Below are 26,874 nucleotides of genomic sequence, written 5' to 3'. Positions count from 1 at the left end.
TCACTGGAATTTCTTGTCTTTTTTTTTTTTCTTCCTACAGCTTCTGCACTGATCCTTAGTTTCCGTCGCACACGGTTGTTTAATCAAGCATCTATACGCGTCGAGCATGACAGATAACTGGAGAATTTATGTGGCGGCAAAAATACTTCGGGGAGGGTGAATGAAACCTTATCTGCGAGCGATGCAACTAAATCTAGCCGTGGAGCAACTCTACGCAGCTGAACCTACAGTAGTTTCTAAAGACACGTGGAAGCAGTTACACATTGTGTGGTATACAAACATACATGAAAAAACAAAACAAATATTTCTTTATGTCCCAGTTATAATTCAGATTGCACACTTAGACAACAAGTAAATAAATAGGCCAAATGTAAGCAAGGGATGTATGGCACATTATCCCTCAGTTAATTCACAGTTAATAAGATGTGCTGTTGACCCTAACACGGCAAGACATCAAAGGCCTCATATACATTATATCGTCATGAGAGGCCCCGGTTCATCACATCATCACCACACACTTCGCTTGGCAGGGAAATGAAAGCAGATCTCTGTAAACACAAAACCAACAAACCCCGAGGTGAGGTAATCTATCCAGACCAATATTGTCAGCGACACCAAATGAAATGCATGCCTGGTGCTAATTCATCTTTCTAATAATTTGTTGAACACTGAGTTGGAGTAATTGGGTTGTGTGGCTACGGATAAACAAAGCTTTTCTTTCTTTTTTTTTTTTTTTCATAGTCACTACTTTTGGTAGATTTTTTGTTGTTGTTGTTGTTGTTGTTATAGTTAAAGAGCACTCGGAAGAGACAGACTGATCCAAAGCAAATGTGTTCCTCTCATTCTTGGATGCGATCTTCAATACTGTCACTGCAACAAAACAGAAACAATGACTAACATCTGTGTCGGAGCACAGGGGGGACCAGGCTTGATTGCTGCGGTAGAGCAGGGAGGCATCAGAAAAGGAGGGAGGATCACAGTGTGTGTTGGAGGTTTTCCCGAGCCGCGGGGGGAAAGACGCGCTGGGGAAGGGACGCTGTGTGCAGGGCGAGGTTGAGGGAAACCTGGATGCGAACTGGGCAGGGGAGGAAAGCGTTGGTGAGCAATCGGAGTTGGGACGAAAGATCTTCTCTGCCTCTAAATGAAGGTGATTATTGCACACGGCGGCAGTAGTAGCCCAGGACTTTACATTTCTCACACAGGTGTTGTGGGTGCTCCTTACTCTGGTCGGACACGTCCAAGCCGTCCGGCTTCTCTAACGGCCGCTGGGGATACAAAACAGGAGAGCAGTAATGAGTCGTATTAAAACGCTGGCGAAAACAAAGCGAAGCAACACACTGCATAAAACCTCTGAGGTTTGCAGGCATTTCATATGGCAGCGGAACAAACCGTCGCCTCCAACACAACTCCCATAAACCTCACAGTCCAGAAGTGCACTAAGTACAATTAGTTTTAGCGATATGGCACCGCACCACGAGCGGTGGAAACTTGCAGCCCACTTTAACAACCTGGCTTTAAGGCAGAAAAAAAGAAAGAAAAAAAAAAAAGCCCAATATGCATTTGATCAGAAGGACCTGTATGGACGTATCGGCTTTGTGGGAAAGGATGTTTGGAGGTTGTTTTAACAGTCCAGCTGGAATGTGTGACTCCTCATCTATTGTTCTTTTCTTGTTAGGCTTTTTAAAAAATATTATTCAGTTATTTATTTAACATTTATCCCAAGGAGATATTTCAGTCGTCCACTAATGAGCCTGCCAACAAATATGGAGGCTTTACTGTTGCTGTGTGAAAGACATTAGGTCCTCGAGGAAAGTTGGAAACGCTGATGTACATTTTATGAGGTCCCCTCGGCGGTCGGAGGGAACTGGGTTTAAGGCCCCGGGCTGCAGGTATCCTCCCCGCTGAATCGTCCTTCAGCGAGAAACTGAAGAAGCTCAAGGGAGTTGTGTTCTGTAGGTACAGTCTGAGCTCTTTCTATCTGGAGGAAGTGAAAGAAAAAAAGAAAAAAACGCTCCCCTACCGTGATCAATAATGCACAACTTCATCTGGTATGTGTGCTTGGCACATCGGCAGGAGTCAAATGGAAGAACTTTAGTTTAGTTTGACTCCAGGGTGTAGGTTTTATGCAATGGATATTGAGGGGTGGAGGCTGTGTGGCTATGGGATCTTTCAATCAGACAAAAACAAAAAGATATTCAACCTCGCAAGATGTGACTAAACGGTTCTTTATGCGATTTAAATCTCCAGCAAATAAACATTTGATCTCATAATGGCACTCGCTGCAAATAACATAACCTGTTGATCCGAGAACTAAATGAACTGGAACAGGCAGCTCATGGTAAAGTTGTGGTTTGGTTGCAGTTTTTTCTTTTTGGGGGGGGGGGGGGGGTTCTTGTTGCGTTACAAGTTAAATCTGAGCATCTGGTTAATAATCAAAACTGCTCCTATCCCGTGTGCACCCGTTATCCACTGGTGTATATTTCTGAATTCTCCTCTTCAACTCCTGCTCCGTCTGTCAAACCTGAACCTCTTTTCACCGGAGCCACAAACAGTCACTAATAAATGTCCTGCCCATGTGAAATGTTCAGTTTTATGTGTCAAACATGTGGACACAGCAACTTAAAGAAAATGTTGTTTTATATCAGTCTGTATATTTGCGCTTAACTAAATAAGTGTAAGTAAACTTCTCATTAAGTTTAGTTGTTAACGACACCACTTCTGACTGCTCACGTGAATTCGGCTCACTGGATCCTGCGTCATGCATTCGGTATCAACTTGGTTGCGTGTCCACTTCTATAAAGAGCGACTGCAGCACTAAATCATCGCCATTGAATGAAAGATCATCCGACTGTGGGTTTGGTGAAAATCGAAAGTCTGTGAGACGGCTTTGTAACTTTTCCCTCTTTTATGAAGCACATCAATTCTTGACTGCAGGTCTCAGGACATCTTGTTCTTGCACGGCGTCGTTCACATTTGCAGATGCTTCTCATGAATAGCTCAATCAAAAAGCAAATTGAGGCGCCACACATTGGTCCAATCTCAATTCCCTGATTAGATTCCTGACTACTGTTAGCTCTTCTTCTTCTTCTTTTTTTTTTTTAACAGTGACTGACCCAAGAGTTTGTTCACTTTTTCCCCACCATGTTTAACAGACATTTCTTTTGTAGCGTTACGTTAAACACATTGTGTTTGTTTATATTTAAGATATAAATAAAAATCGGATCACATTTCACAAACGATTAGTACAGAAATCTCAGATATTCACACAGAAGTTTCAGCCATTTTTATAACATGCACGACTTCAAGTTCATGGTTTTTACGACTGTGGGGAAATAAACAGGCTTATCAATTGTTGCCCCCCCCCCCCCCCCCCCCAAAAAAAAAAAAGAAAAGTTATGAAAAGCAAAAATCGCCTTCATATTTTTGTGCACTGTTTATTCAGACGACTGAAGTATGTGAGTCATGAATACTGGATTTGTGTCATCTAGTCAAGTTTCATTTAGCTTCTTTTACCTCTCTGGAAGTGTGTTGGCTCAAAAAGCAATAATCTAAACTAAAACCCAATAATGGCTCTTCCATTCCTCCGGGAAGCAAAACGTGGAGCCGCACTTTCATGGCGCTTTTGGACAAACAGATGATATAATCGGACATGTATCGAAATGTTGATCAAATATATCTAAGATGGGTTAAGAATTTTAAGCTTCCGAGAAAATGACATATTGTTTTTATTTAAGAGAATCCACACTTGTGGCGAAAGCTATGCTTTGAGCTCTTTGAAGACGGGAGAGGTTAGTGGTCCATTCCAAACGCGGGGAAATATGTTAAGTGGGTGACAATGTAAATGCAGGGACTTGCTTTCCTGCATGCTGCTTTGCCACAAACGTAGAAGCAGAGACAAGTCAGACTTTCTCTCCAGTGAACCCAGTGACATCAAATGGGTTCGAGTGAAAAGCGCTTCACTGCCGGCGAGTTCAGTTCAGCGTCTTCGTTTTGGATTTGAACGCAAGATGCAAATGGAAAAACAACGATCGGGAAAGCTTTCCATTGACCTGTAATGATGTAACTTCTCGCCAGTCATTGAGGATGAATTACTCAAGCAGCGTCTCTTTCCTGCTTCATTTCATGTAAGTGTGAACGGAGCAGAGCCTCGTCGGCTGAGGTATTCGGGGAACGAGCCCGGGCCTCAAGCCGTAATCCTAATTTTATTTCAGGAAGTGGAATTGGAAGAATGTTGAAAAGCATAAATATTAAAAGATGAAGTGTTGAGGATAAATATATCTTGAGCTGAGGGTGGATTCTTTCTCCATCTCTGCAGTCAACCGGCCGTGAGGAACACAGTCCACCAGTGTGTTCCTCTCTTTTTGAGACTTGTTTGGAGGAACACTCCACTAAATCTCAGATATGATTCCACTTCCTCCCGTTAAATATGCAGCCCCAAGTCACAAGTCCATCCAAGTTACTTTGTGTCTTCAAGTGTATAATGTTTGAAGATTTAATGACATTCAGTAAGTAAAGCCAAGTTCTTATCTCTCAGGAAATGTCATTAGTTTATTTAGTGCGGTTTTTATTACCAAAGCAAATAGTAGGGATGTAATTTTTAATTCACTTTAAGGTTTCCTGGACTATCCTTGAGACATTATGCAAATCAAAGTATGAAATTCGATATCTTGGGTTCAGAAACAACAAACTAAAGTCAACAACTTAACATGAGTGAGTGATGTTTTTAAATCTAATATTTCATTGAAAATTCTCAAAGTGAATGTGATGGGGCCGGCTGAGGTACCTGCTTGTGTGGATAGACGTTGATGTGGCATTTGATACATTCTTGTCCCATGTTGGCCCAGGAGTTGCCGCTCATCCACTTCCTCTTACACTTGGGGCACTTGTACTCTCCAAAGCATCTCTTCTTTCCTTGGTAGGGTGTCAGTCCTTCCCCTTTGGGTCTGGCCTGGACAGAACAAAACCAGCCGGATGAATTATATTCACATTTGGAAACAAAACAAAAAACTATTGCTCTTGTTGAGCGAATACAACGAACAGCTATTCTGTAGCAGATATTCAATACATATACTACTAATATCTGTCATGGTGGGAGGGTACAGCATCTCCATATCTAATCAGGCTACTGGGATTTATGCACATCACCAGTTAGTACAGCGAGAGCTCATCCAGCCCTTCTGTATCTTATTCCCGTCACGTTACGAGGGCGGAGCAGCACATTACTCATTCGAGAGTAATTACACAGCGATGTGTATCGTTCCTAGTTAACACGGCTCCTGCAAGCTTCAATTTGTTTTACTTGTTGCTCAAAACTGTAAGTTATAGTCGTTGCCATCCATTCATTTAAAAAGTCGAAAACCTTTTGCATTGAGCGGGATGCGACAGCAGGGAGTGTCCTTTCTTGCTAATATATCGAACTTCATCATACATAACACTCCTACACAAACGTTTGGCACAATGCGTAATTGACATTCGCTTCTATTGCAGCTGTGTTAAACCGCTCCTCTGATTCTCATGAGAGAGATGATTACAAGCAGTCAGCCAGCCGTGGAAAAGCACTAGCCCGAAGGCAATACTTCGGGGAGGAACCACCTCCATGACTTCATGCTGGCAACTTCATTTAGGCCACTATAACAGAACTGTGGCAAAAGACAGAATTTTCCTCTAAAAAAAAAAAAAAATAACCATGTTGCAAACAAAATGCGCTGCTGACGTCATTAAAACAAACTGTCATCAGCCCTGCCAGAAGAAACCCAAATGCAGACTGATTAGTGAGTTTGTCAGAGCCTGTCATTATCAGTTTGCAGCTCTGGCCACTGAAGAGACGAGGAATCATCCCAGACCTTTCATTTACTTTGTAGCTCTCACTATCAGGCTGGGAGTGGCGATTCTGGTAAACAAGATCCTTCAATTGGAAGATAAATATTGTGAATTGGAACATTGAGGCCATTTGTTATTTTACCTCAAACTTGAAAAAAAAAAATTTTCTCCTGTCGAGACGAAAATCTGATCTGACAGCAAGAAGTAATCTTAATGCGCAGGGTGCAGCTTGATGGCTGCTTTCCAATAAGTTAGGAAATGCTCTGCCATCAAAGTGAAATCAGACCTGTCCGGTCCACTCCCGACTCCCCTGCAAGACTGCAGATTGTTTTCATAATCACTTTAACATTGGTTGCAGATTTTGGGATTGGATGTACTGGGGCACGAGGGCAGAAAAAGAGAGAAAGAAAGGGGAATATAATCTGTAACCATGGTCTTCCCTTATTTTGTCCCAGCCCGTGTATGAGTAATAAAAACTTTAATCAGCAGCATCTGGCTCTTTCCAAACAGACGTCAGCACTTTGCATCAGCACCAGCGAGCCAGCGCTAAGTATGAGCGGCTGTTGCTGCAGCTCGGCCCCTCGACAGCATGACCTCAACCCCACTGTCAGCTTTGCATCTCCCACTGTGACAGCATGCAGGCTGGAAAATCTGACTTCTGCTGGCCCGCGCCACACCGGTCTATACATACTGACAGCCGTTGCTTTGATGCAATCTTAAAGACAATACCAGGGCAACATTTTTTGGTTGGATGTTCTCCTATAGATCGCGGTGCTGCTGCAATTCCTCTCCGCCAGGACAGGGAAGGTTTTTCATTTTGGAAATGATGCAACATAAAAGAAGAAGATAAACAAAACCACACAAGTTGTAATCCACATATCCACACAGACTCGTATCCAGAGCGATGACTACACCGGAGCCTTCTCAAGCAGCTGCATGCCACTGTTCCAGGTTATCTACCTTTGATTATACGAGCAGTTGATTGTTCCGTGCAGTTAACGAGGAGAAATAAAACACCAGTGAGCAACAGACAGTTTACCGGGTTGCTTCCAGCACGCTGTAATCAGATTTTTAAACCTGCAAAAACAATTATTTTCTCCTGACTCCAATTTTCGAATTGGGAAATGTTGTTTAATATCAGAGACTCGGGCTTCTTCCCCGCAAACGTTTGCCGCAGGTGGGCACTCCCGAAACATGTGCAAAACGTTTAGAGAACAGAGAGGATTCGTTTTAATTTTCAATGGGGCGCGTTCTCCCGGGGGTAAGTTCACTTCTGCATGCACATATTTCAGATGAATTTGTTGGTGGTCTCGATTGCGGGAAGCCAATGAAATGCAAGCCCACACAGAGTCCCAGTCAAAATCGGGAACGTTTGGTGAATATCATTTCACCATCGCCTGTCCACTGAGAGAATTTTAAAAGAGCCTTTATGTAATTGGAGTTAAATAAATGTGACTGTTTAGATCGTTAAAAATGAACTACGATCAGAGTGCTCGGGTGTAAAACGCACCTTAAACCTTGTTGTTCTTTCTGAAATTTGTCAGTAATAATTTCCTACTACGGCTGTTTGCGTAAGAAAATCTCTCCCAGACACTGCAGCCAGGACTCAGCAGGACACAGCCAGCACTCGTCCTCCTCATGACCATTCCTCTCTTGCTTCGGGCTGTTTTCAGGGTCTGGCCTCGGCCTCTGGCTGCACATTATGATCCCGCTGCAGCCCAGTGCTTACATCTTATCTAGAACAGATAGCCCCATACACAGCTGGGAAGTTTAGCTGACATGGGTTACTCATTAAATCAATAGATTTTTAACAGCATCAAATTAATACAGCAGAGATATTGTGGCTGCAATGTGTAGAATATCCTAAAAAATGAATCACAATATCCAAATGTCCAAAAGTATACTCTTCTTGGGAGATTTAAATAAGGAACTAATGATCCAGGACCACTGATTCCAAACAGCACTGTTCTCAAAACGCAATAGAAAAATCAATTGTCTTTAGCTTTTATGTAGCGTAATTAAATATGCACCATTGTTTTGCACAACTGACATGTTCTCCCGTGTTTATTTGGACATTTGGAGCCATAACTCTCAGTCTTACACTCACATTGTGGTCAGTTGTCATCGGGCCATTTCAACACGCCGCCTCTCATGGAGGTCTCGGATGAAGGGCGAGTTTAGGTCTGAAGTCATGAACTTTACAGGCACAGCTGGTATTGCACATTCCAACGGACACCCAAACACGTGGGAACAAATGTCACAATAACATCTGGGCTGCTGTGCCACTGCTGCCAGCAGAGGCAGGCTGGGAAAAACAACAGTGAGGCCACAGAATAATGAAGGAAGCTTTGGGTTTCTCCACATGCATACATACATGGCCCGCTCTTCCGTTTACACTGGTCCAGTGGATTAGAGATAAAAACTCTGAGCTGTAAACACTAGAATGACTGAGTAAATGTTTTAGTTGGGCTCTTGATTTCCAGGAAAATAACCTTTGAGGCAACATTGACAAACTGTTCACAATACACACAGTTAATGGAAGAGCGTCATCGTACCACAAAACACTCTGGAGATGAGCCTGCACAGGAGGATGTGTTTTGTTTTCCTTTGCTCTCAACAAATAAAGTCACTCAGGCCGGTGCCGAGGTAAAAGCTAAATGGACATATCTGAGCAATTTAGAGCATTTTAGGTGTCCTTAAGGTGGAAGCAGAGCTTGGAAATGGCAAATCAGTTGATGCTGTGTGTGTGCCAGGAGGCGACAAGTGGTGTTTGTCATATTACTTTGACAGTTCCGGTTTACACAATGTTTGTTTAAGTCCCCAAGGCTAGAGCCCTGGCGTGTTGAGACGCGGGTCAGTTTGTCTGTAGAGAACAGTGTCCTTGGCGAAGACAGTGTAGCTCCACAACCACAGCGAGTTCGCCACTTCCTCCTGAGGTCCAGGTCACGGCAGGGAGCCATCACATCACCCACAAACACACACAACGGGTCAGTAAACTGGCAACTGAAGTATACATACATATATACATGCATGTGATACACACATTCACTGATGGAAAGTCAAACACACACATAACACTGACATTTTTCTGCCCTTTTGTCTCCCAGACATGGATACAACACATACAGACACAACTTTTGAAACACTTTTAGACCAACTGGAAAGTCTCCTGCTCGGTATTTTATCCTGTTACAACAACAGAGATCATTGCTTGGCTCATAACGTAGGATTGATGAGTGCACAGACATAAGGAGACAGAAGGAAATAGTTTCAGTGTTGACTAAGAAAAGCGCGTCCTGCTTCTGGACGACACTTTAAGGATGCGGGTCTTAAACCATGCCGGTCTAGAATGAAGCTCCCGCTTCACACACACACACACAAAGGGAAAAAGGAAAGTGAACAAACACCACAAGCCTGGCCAGCTCGGGCAACCGTGGAGCGAATCCCTCCAGCAATCAGCCTATCTCGAGAGGGTCGAGAGAAGGAAGGAGAAACGGAGAGGAGGAGGAGGAGGAAGAACTCTAAATCCAAAGCAGATGGCCTCCATAGGGGCAGAACACGAGAAACACTGAGAGCCGTCGTAAACTTGCTGCTCTGCTTTCAATTAGGTCTTACATTTCAGTGACAGAGGGCGAGAGAGAGAGAGAGGGTGCGGGGGTGGGGGGGTGCGGGGGTGAAACAGCGTTAACTAACCGCTGTAAGTCAGACCACAACTACAGTGAATTGGACTCATTATCATGTGGAGGAATGCATTCTCTGGAGGGTTAATTTTAAAGGAACATATGTTGCACCAACTCAGCACTTGTAGGAATTTAAGGCATGTATGCATTTGCAGGTAGTTCGCTGAATTTTAAGCAGCCCCAGTCTAGACGACACCCACTGCAAAACTGCATGGCAAATCAGGTAATACTTTTATTGAGAGCTACACACCCAGGGCATCGCAGAATAGTTTCAATATTATTTCCCCACAAATGTGTCCTGCAATTCAGCCTCAATGTGGTAATAAGAAGTCCAATACTGACCACTGGAAAAAAAAAAGTAGTTCAGACTGTCTGAGGCCTTTCGGTGATATTACATTCATGTTAATCTTACATTCCAGGCTAAGAGTAATGACCAGTGGACAGACACCAGACTGCAGCCTCTCAAGCTTTAATCCTCTGTCTGCGGAAACAGGAGAGGCTAGCCTTGGTATAATGCTAGATGTTCCTTTCCAAGCTGAACTTACGACGAATCACTGCAGAGATCGCTCCTTTCAAGGTTGTGGATATTGGATTTCATGCTTTCTCAACATATCAGAGGAGACATTTACCTACAGTTGGTTGTAACCCACAGTCATTCCACATTGGAGAAGACAGCACTGACAGTGACGCTTGCAGTTATTTGCAACAGAACATGCCATTCAGTGGTTTGTCCACCTCTGTAGGAGAAGAATAGATTTTGAGGGTAAAAACTACTTTGGGGTTTTGGGGAAAATTGGCTTGAAGCAATTGTGTGTCATTACTTTTCTGGTCTGATTTAAGTGCCAGGATATGTTGGTAAATGCACTTCAGCAGTATATGGGAGATGTTAGCAATCACTTGATAAAACGGAACATCTTCATAGAAAATTGTTAAAGACAACATAAAAAAAACAAACGAGTGTTCTTCACACTGCAATACATTTTTTTGTTTATGTGATAATAGAAGGTAGTGGGAGTGAGCAATCAGTCTTGGTCCACTTATTTGAAAATATTTGTAAATACAGAATGAACTGGATGCTTCTGTCTTATCAGCGTGTGAAAAAATTGAGAGGACATATCAGCAGCTTCTATGTATAAACGGATGGATCATCCACATGGACGTTTGGCCCGGTCCTCACTAACCGGCTGATGTAAGACTGCAGGGACAAACAATAAGAAGACTGTTTAGTTCTTTATGTTGAGTGTTTTGATTGTGGCTTTTCCCCTAAACTATTACAAATAAAAGCTCCCCTGTTGGATCTTGACTCCTCAACAAGGGTCAAAGCAGATTGTTTACAGTTTTGTTTGTGTTATTGGGACGCGTTCCAGAAGGGCTGCTGCACAAGTATGTTGTATTCACTGGTGTGTTGTGTTGTTTTGGAGAGATTTCGATGACATTTAGAATCATTTGTTTCAATGTTAGAATAGTTGATTCATGCATGATGGGAAATGGAAAGTTTGCAGTTGAGAAAGTCCCCACTTCCGAGCTGGAGGCATTCACATGACAGCAGCCAACACATCTGCCCTCACAAAATCTACCACAAACTGCAGAATATTATCATGAGCTTTAAAAACTAACAAAAGAAATGACGCGTGAAGGTCAGTATTGTTTGTGCGCCTCACTTCTACACATTTGAAATGACTGCTGTTCGGAGCTGGAACAGTCCGCTAATAAATTATCACAGTAGTATTTACCGAGAGCATCATCCAAAACAAAACTGTAACTCGACCCGAGCTCAGAATTTCCCACCGGGAACGTGGGAAATCGTGCAGAGGTCAGAGAAGACGATTTGTTCAAGTGTAGTTTCCTCCTCCGTCTGTCTGAGCCTCCTCTCTCTTCCTCATTACTCATGGAACACAACGTGAATTATATCTCATGAGCAATGATGATTTACATCCATGGGTGTTGAGATGAATGATAATTCCATCATGAGTTGATGAGAATGTGGGATTGCTTGGGATTATGTAAGCCCATCATCAACACATCAGGAAGTCGCATGATCACTGACACTGAGACAGGTCATTGAGTTAAAATAAGCCTTTAATTTACAAAAAAAGAAAAAGAAAAAGAAAGAGGAGAGGATTCTTTGTCAAACCACACCAGAAGGACATGAAATGGGAATAATGCCGCAAAATAATTCTTAGGGCTTGGTTTGATGTGGGATGACCACATCAAGACAATTCAGATGTGTAGCATGAAAAATACACTTCGAAACATTTTTCACACACACTTAAGTGTTTTCTGTGGTAACACTGTCCACTGAAAAGAACTGTCAGACCTCCTTCCTTCACGAAGATTTCTCTATTTTTCTTTTTTTTTTAGCTGATTTAGTTTTTTTTCAGACCGGTGTTGTCCAACAGCACCGTGGCTGAAGGCGAAAGATCTGAGGATCAGCTAGTTAGTCGGGATTGAGGGCCAAGTGAGAGCGTGCAGATGGCCACGGCTTCAAGTCTCTCACAAGAATGACACTGTCACCACCTCAGCTGTGTCCCACTGCACACAGAACAAGCATTTTTTTTTACCGCCTGTTTCCGCTGCTGGACTAAACAACCGCAGCTTCATGCCAGAACCTCAGCCAGGTGCATTATGGGGACTATTTATCAATCCCGCCATGCACTACAAGCTCTAAATACAGCCACTGTTTTCTGGGCATCTCTCTCTCTCTCTCTCTCTCACTCTCTCTCTCTCTCTCTCTCTCTCTCACTCTCTCTCTCTCTCTCTCTCTGTCTCTCTCTCTCTCACCTCTCCTTCCCTCTTTCTCCCTCGCTCCTTTGCTGGTGCAGCTGTCTCTTTATAATGCCTGTAAGGAAAAAGTGGCCGAGGCTGAAAGTGACGAGAGGAACAGGTGTGCTGCCTGAGTGATAAATTTGCCCTCACTCAAGCACAATGCACCTCTATTTAGAAAAACAATCTCGCCTGAATGTGTGTGTGTGTGTGTGTGTGTGGGGGGGGGGGGGGTTATGTGGAGGAGACAACGTGCCACTGGCTGCCACAGAGAAAAACAACTCAAGTGAAATTATAGGGTGCAAAAATCTCCCTTTGCAATCAGCTTAAGAATAAAGGCCTGGCTGGAGCCCGTTAAAAGAAACCCAAGAGTGGAGTTACTGAGAGAAAACAAATATGCTAATCATTGTCAGATGAATTATTACGCGTCCATATTTTGTGACTAATAATTACACTTAATGAACAAAGACGTCATCGAGCATGGTATGTTCCGCCCTAATAAATGAAAACAAAGCGTGTGGTAGTTGAATTTGAAGAACACAAAATAAAAAAAGTCATACTTCATAATAATTTCACCGTAGCTCGCTCAGCCTTTGGAAACAATTGCAAAGTTATTACAGAGCCTGTTTTTCAAGGATCCCAGATAGAGCTGCCTTAATCCAGGCTCACTGGCACAGGCCCTAAACTGCTGGGCTGCTCACCAGCGTTCCGTAGCGCTCCGATCACTCGAAAGCATCTGGAAACCATCAGTGTAAACAAAGGAGCAGCGGAGGAGCTCAGGCCCCGCTCTGCCTCTCCGCATCCCCCAGGACATCACTCAGAGAGCAGCACAAAAACACCAAGCCAGCCCCAAACCTGTTTGTATTGCATTTCCACATGCATGTGAGCGCGTGCGCCGCTGTGCGCATATCTGCGTCTGCCCTTGTGTCCTCATCTCGGGGATCTGTGCTTGGCTTGGCCCCAGTTCAGAAAGAGATAGATTTTCAGATACGGCGGATGGGGTTCAGTCCACAATGTTAGCTTTGAGTCTTTTTGGAGTTTTTGTTTGGTTTGCTCATTAACCGTAGTATTTCTGATAAGACTTCTAATTGCTTTAATGTGGTTTCAGTTACCATGCTCGCCTGAGCGGTCTGATGACTGCAGCCGGGGGGGGGGGGGGGGGGGGGGGGGGGGGCGTCGAGGCAGAAACCTGGATGTGGTTTAAACCTGAGAACTGGTTCTCCTCTGTGAAACATCAAGAAAGATCAAAGCATCAATCTTGCCCGATCCTTCACTGAGACACGACAAGGAAATATTTCTTCAACGTCTCATTGTAGCATTCAGTAACCCTCTATTCATCATACGGTTTGGTCATTTTCGGTACAGCTCAAATTTACAAAAAGCCTTTCAAAAATCTGAAACTGCACAACCAGAAAACTCTTTGATGTTGGTGTGTACACGCCACCTCACAACACACAGCTTTCGTTACTTCACAGCTCCACGTCTACGACTGCTGAGATAAGCATTCTTATCATCTGCAGTTGTCTCTAAATATAAACCACAGCGTTACAAATCACGTACGGCACATAACTTCAATCGCACGCGCACGCACACACACACACACACACACACACACACACACACACACACACACACACACACACACACACACACACACACACACACACACACACACACACACACACACACACACACACACACACACACACACTCACTCAACAAATACAATTATCCTGCAGACACATCTTCCACAGCAGACTCATAGTGGAACACTTAAGTCACATTTGATGAAATTCCACAAGTAGAACAATGCAGATGATGATAATTATTCAGACTTATGCAACAATAGCAATGTATGTTATAAAAGGCAGCTACAGCATTTTTTTTTTCATTTCCATGGTCAAGCAAGTTATTTAAGAGGAGATATTTTCAATGGTACAGTGAAAATATCGGAAATGGCGTGTGATTCTTACACATGATAGTTGATTCGGTTCGGTTGAAAAAAATGTGCTTGAGTGGCTATGTGTTGCTGCTTTGAATCTGGTTACATGTGTTCTTTTCCATCCTATTTTTCATCTTACTTGTTTCTACACCTTTTTTATGATTCATCTAAAGAATTGTGAATTTGTTCTCACTGTCACAGACCTCACAGGGTCAATATATTCATAATTTACATTTTCCATGAGGTTTGAGTATCATTGGTAAATGGTAACGTCTACATTTTTTCCCATTTTATGTCTTAAGGATCATGCTCATGCTAAACTTAAGAGTCAAAGTATAAAATACAGATATTTGGGTTATAATCTAGGAAAGTATAAATAACTGAAAACTCCACTAAAGTGTAGTCACATAATATTCAGTTTTTCGGTACCCCTTGATCTCATCCAACCAAACAAGGCTTCTTTTTGCTGTAAAATGTCCAGTTTTTCTTCAAATATTCAATCACCTAATATGCTTACACTATTCAAATGCAAAGCAAGTCACACATTACAAATTGCACATTACATTAAGAAATGCAAACGTAAACTGTGTCTACATGATGTAAATATTTATAAGTGTTGATATATTAAACCAGTTGACAAAGATAACATTATAATTCCTAAGAATAGAAAGTCTGCAAACGTTATGTGAGCTCTCTCGATATAACTTCTCATCCCGATCACAGTCGTCAGCCACTCGCACTTGTCTGAATCTGTTCGGCAGCCATGTGGGTCAGGGTGCTATTCTGAAAAAAGGTCTCATATTCTAGAAGCTCTTCCATTTTGCTATTTCTGTGCACTTGGCCAATCATTACACTATGAAAAGCCGTTTACTCACAATAGCACGTCCTTCCGGTCTAAATATGCCTTCGAGGGTTTTGTGTTGTCATAAAGAGTTTTGCCTTAGTTGGCTCTCAGGTGTCGTGTGTATATGTGTGTGTGTGTGTGTGTGTGTGTGTGTGTGTGTGTGTGTGTGTGTGTGTGTGTGTGTGTGTGTGTGTGTGTGTGTGTGTGTGTGTGTGTGTGTGTGTGTGTGTGTGTGTGTGTGTGTGTGTGTGTGTGTGTGTGTGTGTGTGGAAAGCAGCAGGCAGAGCAGACCAAGACACAGAAGTTCAAAATGCGGTATGCGGCAAGAGACCATAACAATCTTGGTCTATAATCAAATCCACAGCTATTTGAAGGCTGCACTCTTAACAGGCAACATTTCCTAAAGGGATCACAAACCCACGTGAACCTGAAACAGTGCAACACGTATCAGCAGTGCAGCAAATGCATCTAAATGTATTTAAAGTGAGCTGTGACGCACACTCCCTCTTACGGACCGCTCGGTTTAACCACTGACATCACACTTCCATTTAATTAGGTTAATATCTTATTGTGATACAGACGAGGGCGATTTTTTTCAAGGATGACCTCTCCGACTGCTCAAAAGTATGAACCACAAGTTTGTTTCCAGGCGATGCCAAAATAGTTCATTCAAGGCAAAGTGCACTCTGCTTTTGGCAATTTGCACAGAGCGTGTATCTTTGTCCACCATTTGTGCATTTCTACTGGAAGGGCTTGATACTGCGCTACAGCACACACGGAAAATTCCCCCCCTTTGAACGATCCTAAAAGAGAATGACTATTTTGATATAACGTTCTCTCAGATTGAAGTGAAGTCTAATAACAGCACTGGGCATATCACTTCTGTTTAGTCTGTTCTTTGACATGCTGAGCTATCACACAGGGAAAAGGTAAATCGAGACAGCTGTACCAAAGATAAAACATCCCACAGCTATCAGTCATGGATGATAAGTCGAGAGGCTTTTGCCAGAGAGTATAAAAAAAAAAGGTACTTTGTGTTTTCAAATGTGATCAATCCACTCTGAGGAACTGCTCAAGCTGTTTTACAAGAACAGGACTGATTAAAAGATTGTTGTGGTTGCGGTTCAATTTGCATTTGTACCAAAAGAAGAGAAAGTAACACACAGATACAGACTGCTGGAGATACAAAAATAAACACAAATGAGAAAAATAAAACACAAAGCCCCGGGGAACCGAAGAGTTGAACCATTTTCTTCAGTTAAATTAGATTTACCGACCCGCTGACATCCGCATGTTTCACGTTCACTCACACAAATTCAGTTCGGTGGCTTAACTCTGCAGAGGATTCAATAACTTTGTCTTGTAGTGATGCTGCTTTTGGCCGCTTCATTGTAGAAACATAATTGGAAGGTTGATGTTACATTATGCTGATCTGTTGATGTAGATTACAAAGAATCTCTGCTAAGTCGTCTTTAATGACATTAAATGAAGTTTTGCGAGCTGAAGTTTCTCCTTGTTTTCGTAGACTTCAGGTGGAGGTCTCTCTTCATGTGTTGTTATTAGCAGATGATTCCAATGCAATGATAATTAATACACTTGTTTGGGTTTTTTTCCCAAACAAAAGAGAGGATTATAATTTGTACTGCTGCTCCGACAAACCACGAAATCCCACAGTTCCTAATGTCTCTACATTGCCTGAAACATACGATGCCTGCACATATTCACGTATATGCATGTGCATGTAGAATTTTTTTTCCCCTCAGTAACAGACCCACGTCCTTTGTGTCAAACACAGCTGCGCAGGCATATCACCATGCCAGCACGCTCTTTGCCAAAACCCTATTCCCAGATTCCTAGATTTCCACAACACGGCTTCACTAATCGGCCACGGATCTCAGTGTCAGGCTCTTATATGACCGATCGGTACCATGAGAGTGGAGCATGTGGGCGTTTTTGATTCATACCAGTGAAAACTCTTGTTTTAAACTAATGTTTCTGACAGGACTCTTTCCCTCTCTTCATGCTTCATTCATAGAAATCACATGTACAGGCCAACTGGGCCCTTGGACTCCGTCGCGATTGATCGCTGAAGCTCGGTCCTATCAACACACCAACCCAACATGGAAGTTCCCTTATTTCACAGACACAGAATAAGTTTACTATACTCCTACGCTGACCATATTTACTGGGCGTTAAGGGCTACCGCTAAGTGGGACCGTGGGTGTGAATTTCCCCCCTTTTGCCCTCTCCTAGCCTTGGACTTAGCCACAGTCCCACTAAGCCCAACAAGCTGTGCAGCTGCAGAGCAGCGTTAGGTTACCAGCCCGGTGAATGACAAGAGCAGGTTGGGTGGCAGAGTGGCGCATACAGAGGTGCATAACATTATCATCTGCCACAGGATGTTCAGGCTCCAGCTGACTGTGTTTCTGTCTATTTTGCACGTACCACATGTAGTTGTGTGCATGTGGCTCAATGGATTTATGTGTGTCTACGTATTTCTAAAAATCCCTCTGCTGGACACACGGTCCACGTGTTGCTAATCTCAGTGTCACTCTGAGTCAATGCTATATTGGACCTATGGCCCTATATGGTTTCTAAAAGCTATGAAAGGATCTTTCTCTGTTTAACGCTGCAGACAAACAGTGTATCTTGTGAAGCGTGGATCAAATCCGTATTCGACAGTGACGATAGTTTGCCGTCTGCTGCGACACACTGAAAGAGAAAAGTCGTGTGATACCGGGCATCCTCAGCATCCCCCGATAAGTCTAATCTGTTTACAGGCCAGTCTCTACTTACTCTCAACTTTTGCCTCTGCCTTTGGTAACCTGTCAGAGTGAGTGTTGGAGCAGAGACAGACACAAGGCCTTCGGAGTCTGTGCTGCGACTGGAAGGAAGATCAGGGGTCACTCTGTAAAAACATTCCCATGGTGCACCTCCCCCAGCCCTCATCCCCGCCAGAAACCTCTCCACACACTAACGACAGAGCAGACAGATAGCAAAAGCAACAGGGGGCAGAAGAAGTTACAAAATGGAACTGGGGGCTTTTTTAGAGCAAGTAATATTTAATTTCAAATAGAACTCCTTGCATCAGTACAATTTTCAAAAGGAAAACGTACGTAACCACGATAGTATATCGTTGCGTTTTCCTGAGAAGAATATCATTCGTGCATTTCTAAATAGTTTCATCAACCTCCCTAATAAAGAAGCTTTACTGTTTCAAAGACGGTGAATGATTCGACAACATCTTAAGTTCATGCAACCCGAGAGGTTTATTACAAGTTGGTTCTGTCAGTACTCACTTTACTCTGTCGCGATAAGAAATTGCATTTATCCAACTTTGAAAATGTTGTTGGTATCCATCAAACCTGTTGACTGACCCTGATAAAGTATCAAGTTATTACAGTTTTATCATGTATCTGGTATCTCATTAAACAAAAATATTTTCAGGCAGCTGGGCTGCATTTTTTCACAGCGTACCTTATGAACTTTGATGAATGCACTCCAACATTTAATCACAGAGAAATCCCAGTTCCACAGCGTCTCCAGGCCATTTCCATTGTTTCATTCCTTCTGTTATTTTTGGACTTGTTTTAGGAATACAAATTTAAACACAGTACTTTCCAAATATTACATACATTTTTACAAATTCCTTTTAACATTGCCAGCAGCAGTATTTGTTATTTAATATGGGCCACAAATAGGGACACATCTAAAAACATGTAGGCTGTAAATAGGTCATGAATGCTGCCTTTATTCTCAGTATGCTACTTTTCACAGTTTTTTAAATTATTCTAACTTGCGCAAAAATAAAACTCAAGGCAGCGTTGTGTCTGATTTGGGCTCATTAAAAATGCGTCCACACAAACATCCACACAAGACTTTGAATAAAGGCTACAACCATGTTTTAATTCATAGTTAAAATCCCGATTTCTCAGAGGGCTGAAGCATCTGGGTAGTCTGCCACAGGACTTCAAGATACTTAAACAAAAAAAGAGAGAGTAAAAAAAAAAAAAAAAACACAGCTACAAAATTAAACCCAGAGAAGAGGCCCCTATAGTCTATATGCTGACACAGACTATATAGAACCGCCTGTGTGGTTTGTTGTTGTAATTCTCTTTTTTTCTCTGTAGGAGTCCAAGCTTCTCTCCAAACATACTTGAGTCTGACGCTCCACTGTGATGCAGTAAGGGCCCTGCTGGGGGAACAATACGAGCCTGCCTTCCTGACCTCTCTGTCTAGCATATCCTACAAACATACAATGACTGCCTTAATTACCAGCCTCCATTCCCACCACTAGGGCTTTCCCCAATGGTGCCCATTCAGAACGGCAGTCTTTCCCTAAGGTGCCCATTCAGGCGTGACACAAAGCCAGCAGTGTCAGTCCCTGATCTCTTGACACCAAATCCAGTCCAGTGTGCCAGCTTCAGCTCGCGGCTTCACAGTGTATCTGTCTGTCCGTCTGCTTGTCCCTCAATACAGTCTCGTCTTATATCACCCAAGAATTTGCTTCCATGTGACAACAATCTGTGCTGCTATGATGAGCAATCAGTTCAAGTAAACACAGATACAAAGTGATATAAGCCGTCTGATATACATATTACATATATGTTCATCCTGAACCCATTTTCAACCACCAGGGTGTGGGAATCAATGTGGACCGAATATCAAGCAGCTCTGAATATGTGAAGCAATTTATTGGGCTGACATTAGCTGGCATTGTCACCTGTAAAAGTAGTTGGATATCAGCCCTTTACTAAGCTGCTCTGAGCATTTAATTCGCCTCAAATTAGCCTAAAAAGCCCACACAAAATCCCCAAATCTCAATATCTCAATTATCTGAATCCAAACGCCCGCTGAAGCTTAAAATGTCCACAGTTGTCATTATTAATTACACTTTCTCAATTAATGATGTTGTGATGTGGGCTGACAAAGTCTTATGAAAATAGCAAGAGGTATGTGACTCTTATTTAATTATAAAATGCTAATTTATTATGCTTTTGACTGCAATAAAAATGCAATATAGAGGTTGACCTGTTTGCCCAAGCAGTGTCTAACCATCCTATGTAGTCTATTACTGAGTGTGAGAAATAACACCGGAAATGTTTTCTAATTGTATATATATATATATTTATTTTTTTTAATTTTTTTGTTTAATCTTCTGCTCGATAAAATGTGCAAAGAGATCCAAACATGTAGAAGCATTAGCATTTAATATGAGCTCGCAGAGCCCTCCGGTCCTGGTGGGCTAACAGGACATCATGCTGTTGGGAAAATTTGACCTCTGACCCTCCGATTCCTCTCTTCTGCAGCAGTGAAAGGCGAACCATCCTGTTCTAGTTCCTGAGGCCTCTAAACAGGGCTACTGACCTTCATGACACTGCAGTTGTGTTAACTGCACAAGCCAAAATGTTGATACTATGCAGCAAACTGTGGGTGTAATGATCCTCAGTGGATGCGGAGGCAGGATGGTGTGAAGGGAGGTACAAAGTTTTCTTGTTGTGCGGAATGGTCTGAAATTACCAGTTAGTTTTTCTCATGTTTTAGAAACAGAATTACATAAAGTGATGTGATGATCAAGTGCTCAAAGCAAATTATTGTTTATTTTCTTAGACAGTGCGACTGGAATAAGGCTCGTATAATAAAATCCTACATAACAAAGTCTAAACTGGGTGGGTGAAGCTATGGTCAACAATACACTTTCAGTCTGTGTCAAGCACGTTCTCATCAGATGACAGGAAGTGCAAAATCCATTAAAGATGGGACGACTGAGCTCAACTGAAGAAGTTTGCATTACATAAGTAGATTTTGTGTTTTTCTACCTTCTCCTCGCCTTGAGTTTAACGCGTCCACCATCATTGCACAGCATGCCAATATTGAATCCGCGAGCTGCTGTAAGCCTACCTGACTGTTGTAAATGTAACGGCGAGCTGCTTCCCAGAGATGAGGTTTTGAGTGTCACAGTTACCAAAACAGGAAGCGGTGCGATTGTTGTCTCAGCAAAAACTGAGAGGAAGAATGGGATTTCTGTACAGAATACAAACCAGCTGGCAGGAAACCACACTTTTATCATTCTTTTAACTTTGATTTCCTTTCAGGGGAAGTGCCCTCTTTCCCCTTTCTCTGGTCCGCTGCCTCGGAGCCCTTGTGCCCCTCTCGGGGCTTTCAAACTATACCCCTCTGTGTGCATGACACAGGCACACTCACTGGTGAATGGCATGCCAGTGACACATCCAAACTGCCCCTCTGCCACGGCAAATGACTGCAGCCATGTCGGAAATTGCCCCGGGGCGCAGAGATCATGGGGCTAAAATGTGAGGCATTCGCTCACGACAAATGCTGAAGTGCGGCTGAGGTGTTGAAAGGTTGCTTATCGGCAAGATTAACAAACTGCAGGATGCAAGAGAAGCCTAAAATCGAGACAAGAGGAAAGAAAACAGCTGTTGGAGGCTAATTGTGAAATAACTACAAGATTTCTCTGAAGATAGCTTGCCACAAAGGCAGGAGATGGTTAACCAGAGATTAGAAAAGCTGAAGGACAGATGTAGGATCTATGGTTTTTTTTTTCCCCTCTCAGGAACATTAGCCTCCGGGGGACTGCAAACGTCTCCAGCTACATAAAGCCCACATAATCTGCTGAACTATTGAATAATCAGCAGTGGACTAACTATCAAAGTAGGCTTGCAAGCTAAGTCAATTTAGCAGCATGTTTCCAGTTTAAGAGTTGACAAATCCTTTGCCAGAAGCTTTAGCCAGAGCTATTCTGATTATGAGCTCGAAGCGAGACACAAAGAAAATGAAACTCCACAATATGATTTCAGTTGGGAGGCTGCATTCAAGGGTTAACCAAATTCTCTGGGAATGGGAAGTACAGTTAGTTACTGTTAATAAATGAGACAGAACAAAGAACCAACAGAAGCATGTGAAATGAAAAGTTGCAGCTTCTGCTTTATTTCAATACTGCAGCTATCCGCAAACGAAGCCAACAGTTTCTGATTATCTACTACGGCTGACAATCCAATAGTCTTCTGTGACACAGTGGGAGAACTCTGCCTTTAGCCTATAAATAACACTTAGAATAAAACCATGCTGTTGCTTACTTTTTGAGCATTTTCATGGTAGTAATGCACTAAACCTGCAACTGAAATCCTATGAAGAGTGAAGAAAAGGTCACACTCGACTACAGATCTAAATGTCACTTCATTAAGACATAAATAGAGTTGCACTCAGTCGGGATTTTGGGTGTTGCCTCAGCTAAAATACTACAGAATGAAGCACAATGAACGATGGCGACATGCAGCTACTGGAAAAATATATACTTGCTATGTGTTTTTGGCACATTACTACAATACCACCCATGCCATAGTAAACTGAAACATTAAAACATCATTGCACAATTATCCCAGCATGATTACAAACCAGTTTGGGAAAAGGATCACCGCCCTGCCAAAGGCAAGCTCTGAGATATTTGAAAGTAAATACACTTTGTCTACCATAACAAACAGTGGTCAGCGGTTATCATTCTGACAAAGTGGGCTGCAGTAATGCCGAGTCATTAAGTTTAGCACCACGACTGAGGGAAAAGCACACACATTTGGGCAAAGTCGCACATTACTCGAAGTGCGATGTGCCTCGGGTGTGACGAGGGCCCCGCTTTCACGGCTCGCCTCAGGTCTCCATGTTGACACTGTTATGGGAGATTACGGTGACCATTTGTCACAAAGGACGGACTGCTGCTGAAATTAACACCACATGAGGTGTGAGGACCTTCGCAGTAATTGGCATATGGTCACGGATCGGGACGACGTGCGAGCCGAGCCTCTGACCGAGTGACTTGGCGGCGCACGCTTGAGAGGACATGACACCGCTCGCGCCTTCTCATTCATTCGGTGGACTCTGCTCACTTGAATGATTCAATTACAAGAGAGGACGAGTCGTCATGCTGAGCATTTTCAAAATCCTCCGTAACTCGACTGAAAAAAATACCAAAGACAATAATTTAAAAAAACACAAATCAATGCAATATATACATACACACTTCACTGACATCACAACATGTTCAACAAAAGGGCCCGTTATACTGGTGTGATAAAGAAGCCTCTGTGTGAGAATCAATGAGCCATCCATGTGTTTCCGATCAGCACAGTGACTGTGATGTTCTTTTTCATCGGCCCTCTGGTTCTATTCTGCAGATGGCTACATAAAGGATGGTCCATATTGAAGTGTATTCAGAGGTTTGATGCAAGTGCAATAAATTTAATTTGATTCTAAGCAGTACAAAACGGGTGAACCTGTATGCTAAAACCAGATTTTTTTTTTTTCCTGTACCGATGCAATCGGGGTAATACAGAAGAGGCAGCAATTTGTTAGTTTAGTTTAAAGATGGAGTAAAAGTTGGAAGTACTTCAATAATGTCTGTCAGATAAAGCTCATAAATTAACATGTACACCGCTCTCTCTCTATATACTGTATATACAGCTATGTGAAGTGACAAGAGAAATGGTTGATGTTTTACATAATTCCTCTCCAGTGGTGTAAATCTCGTGAAAAGGAAATGAGGTTATGTTCTTTACAAGATGATCAGCACTTGTTTAAAATACCACCGAGACAAATAAATGGTTTCCCAATACATGATTAGAACTGCAAAATATGTATTAAGCTAAACAGGTGTGTTCGGACCATAAATATTTAGACTGCAACGTACATGTGCTACCATCTTCAATCATTTCCACCCACCACTTCTTAATATCTTTCCTGAAATTCTTTGTGTATGTGTCATCTTTTTGTTTTTAACACACATAGTGTAGTTTATGATTTTAGTCATAACTAGAATTGCTAACAACATGAAACAGATACATCCCCCACTACACGCTTTGAAATTGTTATTAACACACGTGAATTCATGATGAAGCAGTCGGAAAAAAATATTGTGTACTTCGATCAATCGCGTTGTTTAAAACAAACACACACAGCATGAAGACGTCATTCGAGGCATCATTTTGATCACTCGGGCCAGAGGTGGGGCTGACTGTTGAGAGGATTAGTGCCCTGAACCGAACCAAATCATGAGTGCAAGTGGAAGACATCTTGGGCGCGCGCCAAAGCGTGGCAGCGAGAGGCATTCTGCTCATAACTAGGGGAGCGACCTCGTTTTCCGAATAAAAGCTAGTTTACATAACACCTCTGTCCCCATGACAGGGAGCACTGGGCAGCTGCTGCCAGGCCTGTGGCTTTCACTCAACTACAAAAGGTTCCCTGCAAAATAATTCTTTCAGCAGCACCACAAGCTTCCCCTGTGTGTGTTTCCAGTATTAACAAGTTCACAAACAAATCCTGCATCTCAAGGACTGCATTAGCACTTGGGCAACCTCAACTATTCCAACGGTCGCACTCCAACTCTCTGAAACCGGTACGCATAAAAGTGTCACTAATCAGTCCCTTTATTAATGTTGCTCCCTGGTAAGCTCGGTAGTAAAAGTCACAGTGCAAATCAACACAATGAAATATGCCGAGGTGAAAAACTTGAACCATCTTTCCATTAAAGATTCATGTAACCTGCAGGTTGTATGTTACATGTGTTGTTCGGTCCTTCGGCTGGTTCAGTGAGGCTGAACTAGCCTTGGCTGGGTCTGCACTGACAGGTGACCGGGAAATAGTGTCAATGATGTAGCACAAATGGAAGGTAAATTTATGGAAAACAAAAGCCCAGGAGAGACCTAAATAACCATGATGGTGTTGGACTGAGGAGGTGTGGAGGCTGTTTGGAGACTTTTCTGCTTTTTCAGTTACTGTTGGCAGTTTAACGAACAGCTGAAATGTGAACCAGAGGACAGCTAAAGGTGGATTCCACGCTCATGACAGACTGCTCAAATCTAGAGAAAAGATTCATTTGCCAGATTCCACTGTCAAAATTCAATAAAGCAACATTTTCGGTTGTTTTATTTTTCGACTTTAAAACAGTACCTTGAAGTTAAATGTATAAAGGCACATGTTCCAGAAGTAAGGTCATGTGGAAAAAAAACAAACAACCAATAAACTCATTGAGTCATGCATTTCTTAATGGACACCTGTTCCAATGTTGAGTATCAGTATCATTTGATCAACGCTCACGCTGCTCTACTCTTAGAGGAACGAAGGCAAAAGTTACATGTTGCATGATATACGACGATCCCTTGATTCCCGCAAGACCTGTCAATAGATGATCTAATTCCCACACTTTGCAGTTTGGACCTGTCCAGAAGATATTTCATCAGTACACGGGTCTTTTACAGGCCTCCTGGGAGCAGCCATCATGTGTCATAAAGCGAGTCAAAGCATTTTAATCTCACATCTGCTCCTCATTACCATTCCATGCAAAAGAAACTTTGGGCTGGAGTTGGGCTCTTGCACCTCACCCGGGGAAAGGCGGAGAAGACAAAGGGGAGAGGCAAAAAGGACACATAGTGGGAAGAGAGATTACGAGGCACCTCGAGTCCAACAAAACACAAGTCTGTGTTAAACATTTCCACAATTCCAATGGAAAGTGCCATTGTGTTCCTCTCATGAAATAAGATCACTCTCGGGCCACAGTCCCAGGCATGAAGTTTGCCTTTACAAGGTGCTATATAACACCACATTGACAGATCCACCACAGCAGTACCATAGTCCAGTCCTACTTCAATAACCCCTGCAAGATACACCACATGTAACTTTAGTTAGTGTACGCACACTCTGTATTTTTAACTCTACAGCAGACATTCTTCTCTTGTGCAGATGTTACCTTTACCATCAAGAACGTGAGACATGGCCTGATTTTTACACTACAAGTTTAGATTGCAGCATGATGACAACAGCTGGGGGCCCTTTTTGTCACACATTAGTGTGCTGTAATGTTAATACCAGACCTTCATGTGCATCCACCATAGTTCCTGACCACAAAAAGCAAGGAAAACTGCGGGCTGAATCAGAAAGAAAGATTGGGACTGATGTCAGACGATGTCTTTTGATTCTTAAAGCTTAGTGATAATCACTGACAATAAGTAACACAGCTAAACTGACCATCGAGTGTGAATGTAGATGGTTTCTTCTGTTGCCCGAAGAAGCCAAAAATAACAACCTCAAGTTTACTTATCGTGACTGAAACATATACTTTTTGTACTGTGGTGCTTTGGCAGTTAAGACGTACTCAAGTACACATATAGACACACACGCACACATGACTAAGGAAGACAGAGGCTGGCCTGTTTAACAAGTAGGTCAGTCCAGATCCAAAAAGAGAAAGAGCGAGAGAGAGAGAGAAAGACAGAAAGAGAGAGAGAGAGAGAGAGAGAGAGAGAGAGAGAGAGAGAGAGAGGACAGGAAGAGGGAGAGAAGAAAGAGAGAGAGGAACTGAATGGGGCCGGCACAACTTTCTGAGCCATCAATGACCCATCTTTATCAAATCCAAAGACACTTTCTTGTTGCCATGTCAGACATAGTGATCAAGCAGATATTTAAAGGGAATTTAAAACTCAGTCATGCAGGTATATGTGTGTGCGTGTCTGTTGCAAGTCTCACCTGAGGGCAATCTTTGATGTAGTGGCCCTTGTTGAAGCACAGGTGGCACAAATAGTTGGGAGGAGGTCGTTTGTTTGGCTTTCTTGGCTCCGAAGAAAGGGAAAGGTCTGAGAAGTGGTCCGTCAGGGAGTTGAGTCCATCCACGATGTTGTTCAGGGAGCCATAGGGCGATACATTCTTATACACGTTGTTGTTTAAGGCCTAAAAAAAAAAAATAATTATATCCAACAAGTTAAAGTTTTATTGAAACATTTCGATTCATATGTTAAAGTATTACAAAAAAAAAAAAAAAA

The 26,874-nt window shown here is 42.6% G+C and overlaps 1 protein-coding gene across 6 annotated transcripts in view; it reads right to left on the bottom strand.

Annotated features, from left to right (window-relative positions):
* Positions 1–712: 712 nt before the first annotated feature.
* The window catches only part of zcchc24 (zinc finger, CCHC domain containing 24), a gene marked incomplete at its 5' end in the record, with an annotated part of 29,614 nt that continues 3,452 nt past the window's right edge, over positions 713–26,874 (bottom strand). For 2 of the 6 annotated variants that reach the window (XM_080481452.1, XM_080481453.1), the window contains 4 exons: positions 713–1,075; positions 1,223–1,265; positions 4,784–4,948; positions 26,582–26,782. In XM_080481452.1, the coding sequence (XP_080337578.1) occupies positions 975–1,075; positions 1,223–1,265; positions 4,784–4,948; positions 26,582–26,782 (510 nt within the window). In that variant the 3' untranslated portion in view covers positions 713–974. Of the gene's footprint in view, positions 1,266–4,783; positions 4,949–26,581; positions 26,783–26,874 lie in introns of all 6 variants that reach the window. The other 4 variants (XM_080481450.1, XM_080481451.1, XM_080481454.1 and 1 more) reach the window with 2 other exon arrangements.

The sequence above is a fragment of the Lipophrys pholis genome, assembly GCF_963383615.2.
Source record: "Lipophrys pholis genome assembly, chromosome: 15".
In the NCBI taxonomy this organism is placed as follows: domain Eukaryota; kingdom Metazoa; phylum Chordata; class Actinopteri; order Blenniiformes; family Blenniidae; genus Lipophrys; species Lipophrys pholis.
This window is presented reverse-complemented; position numbering and strand designations above follow the sequence as displayed.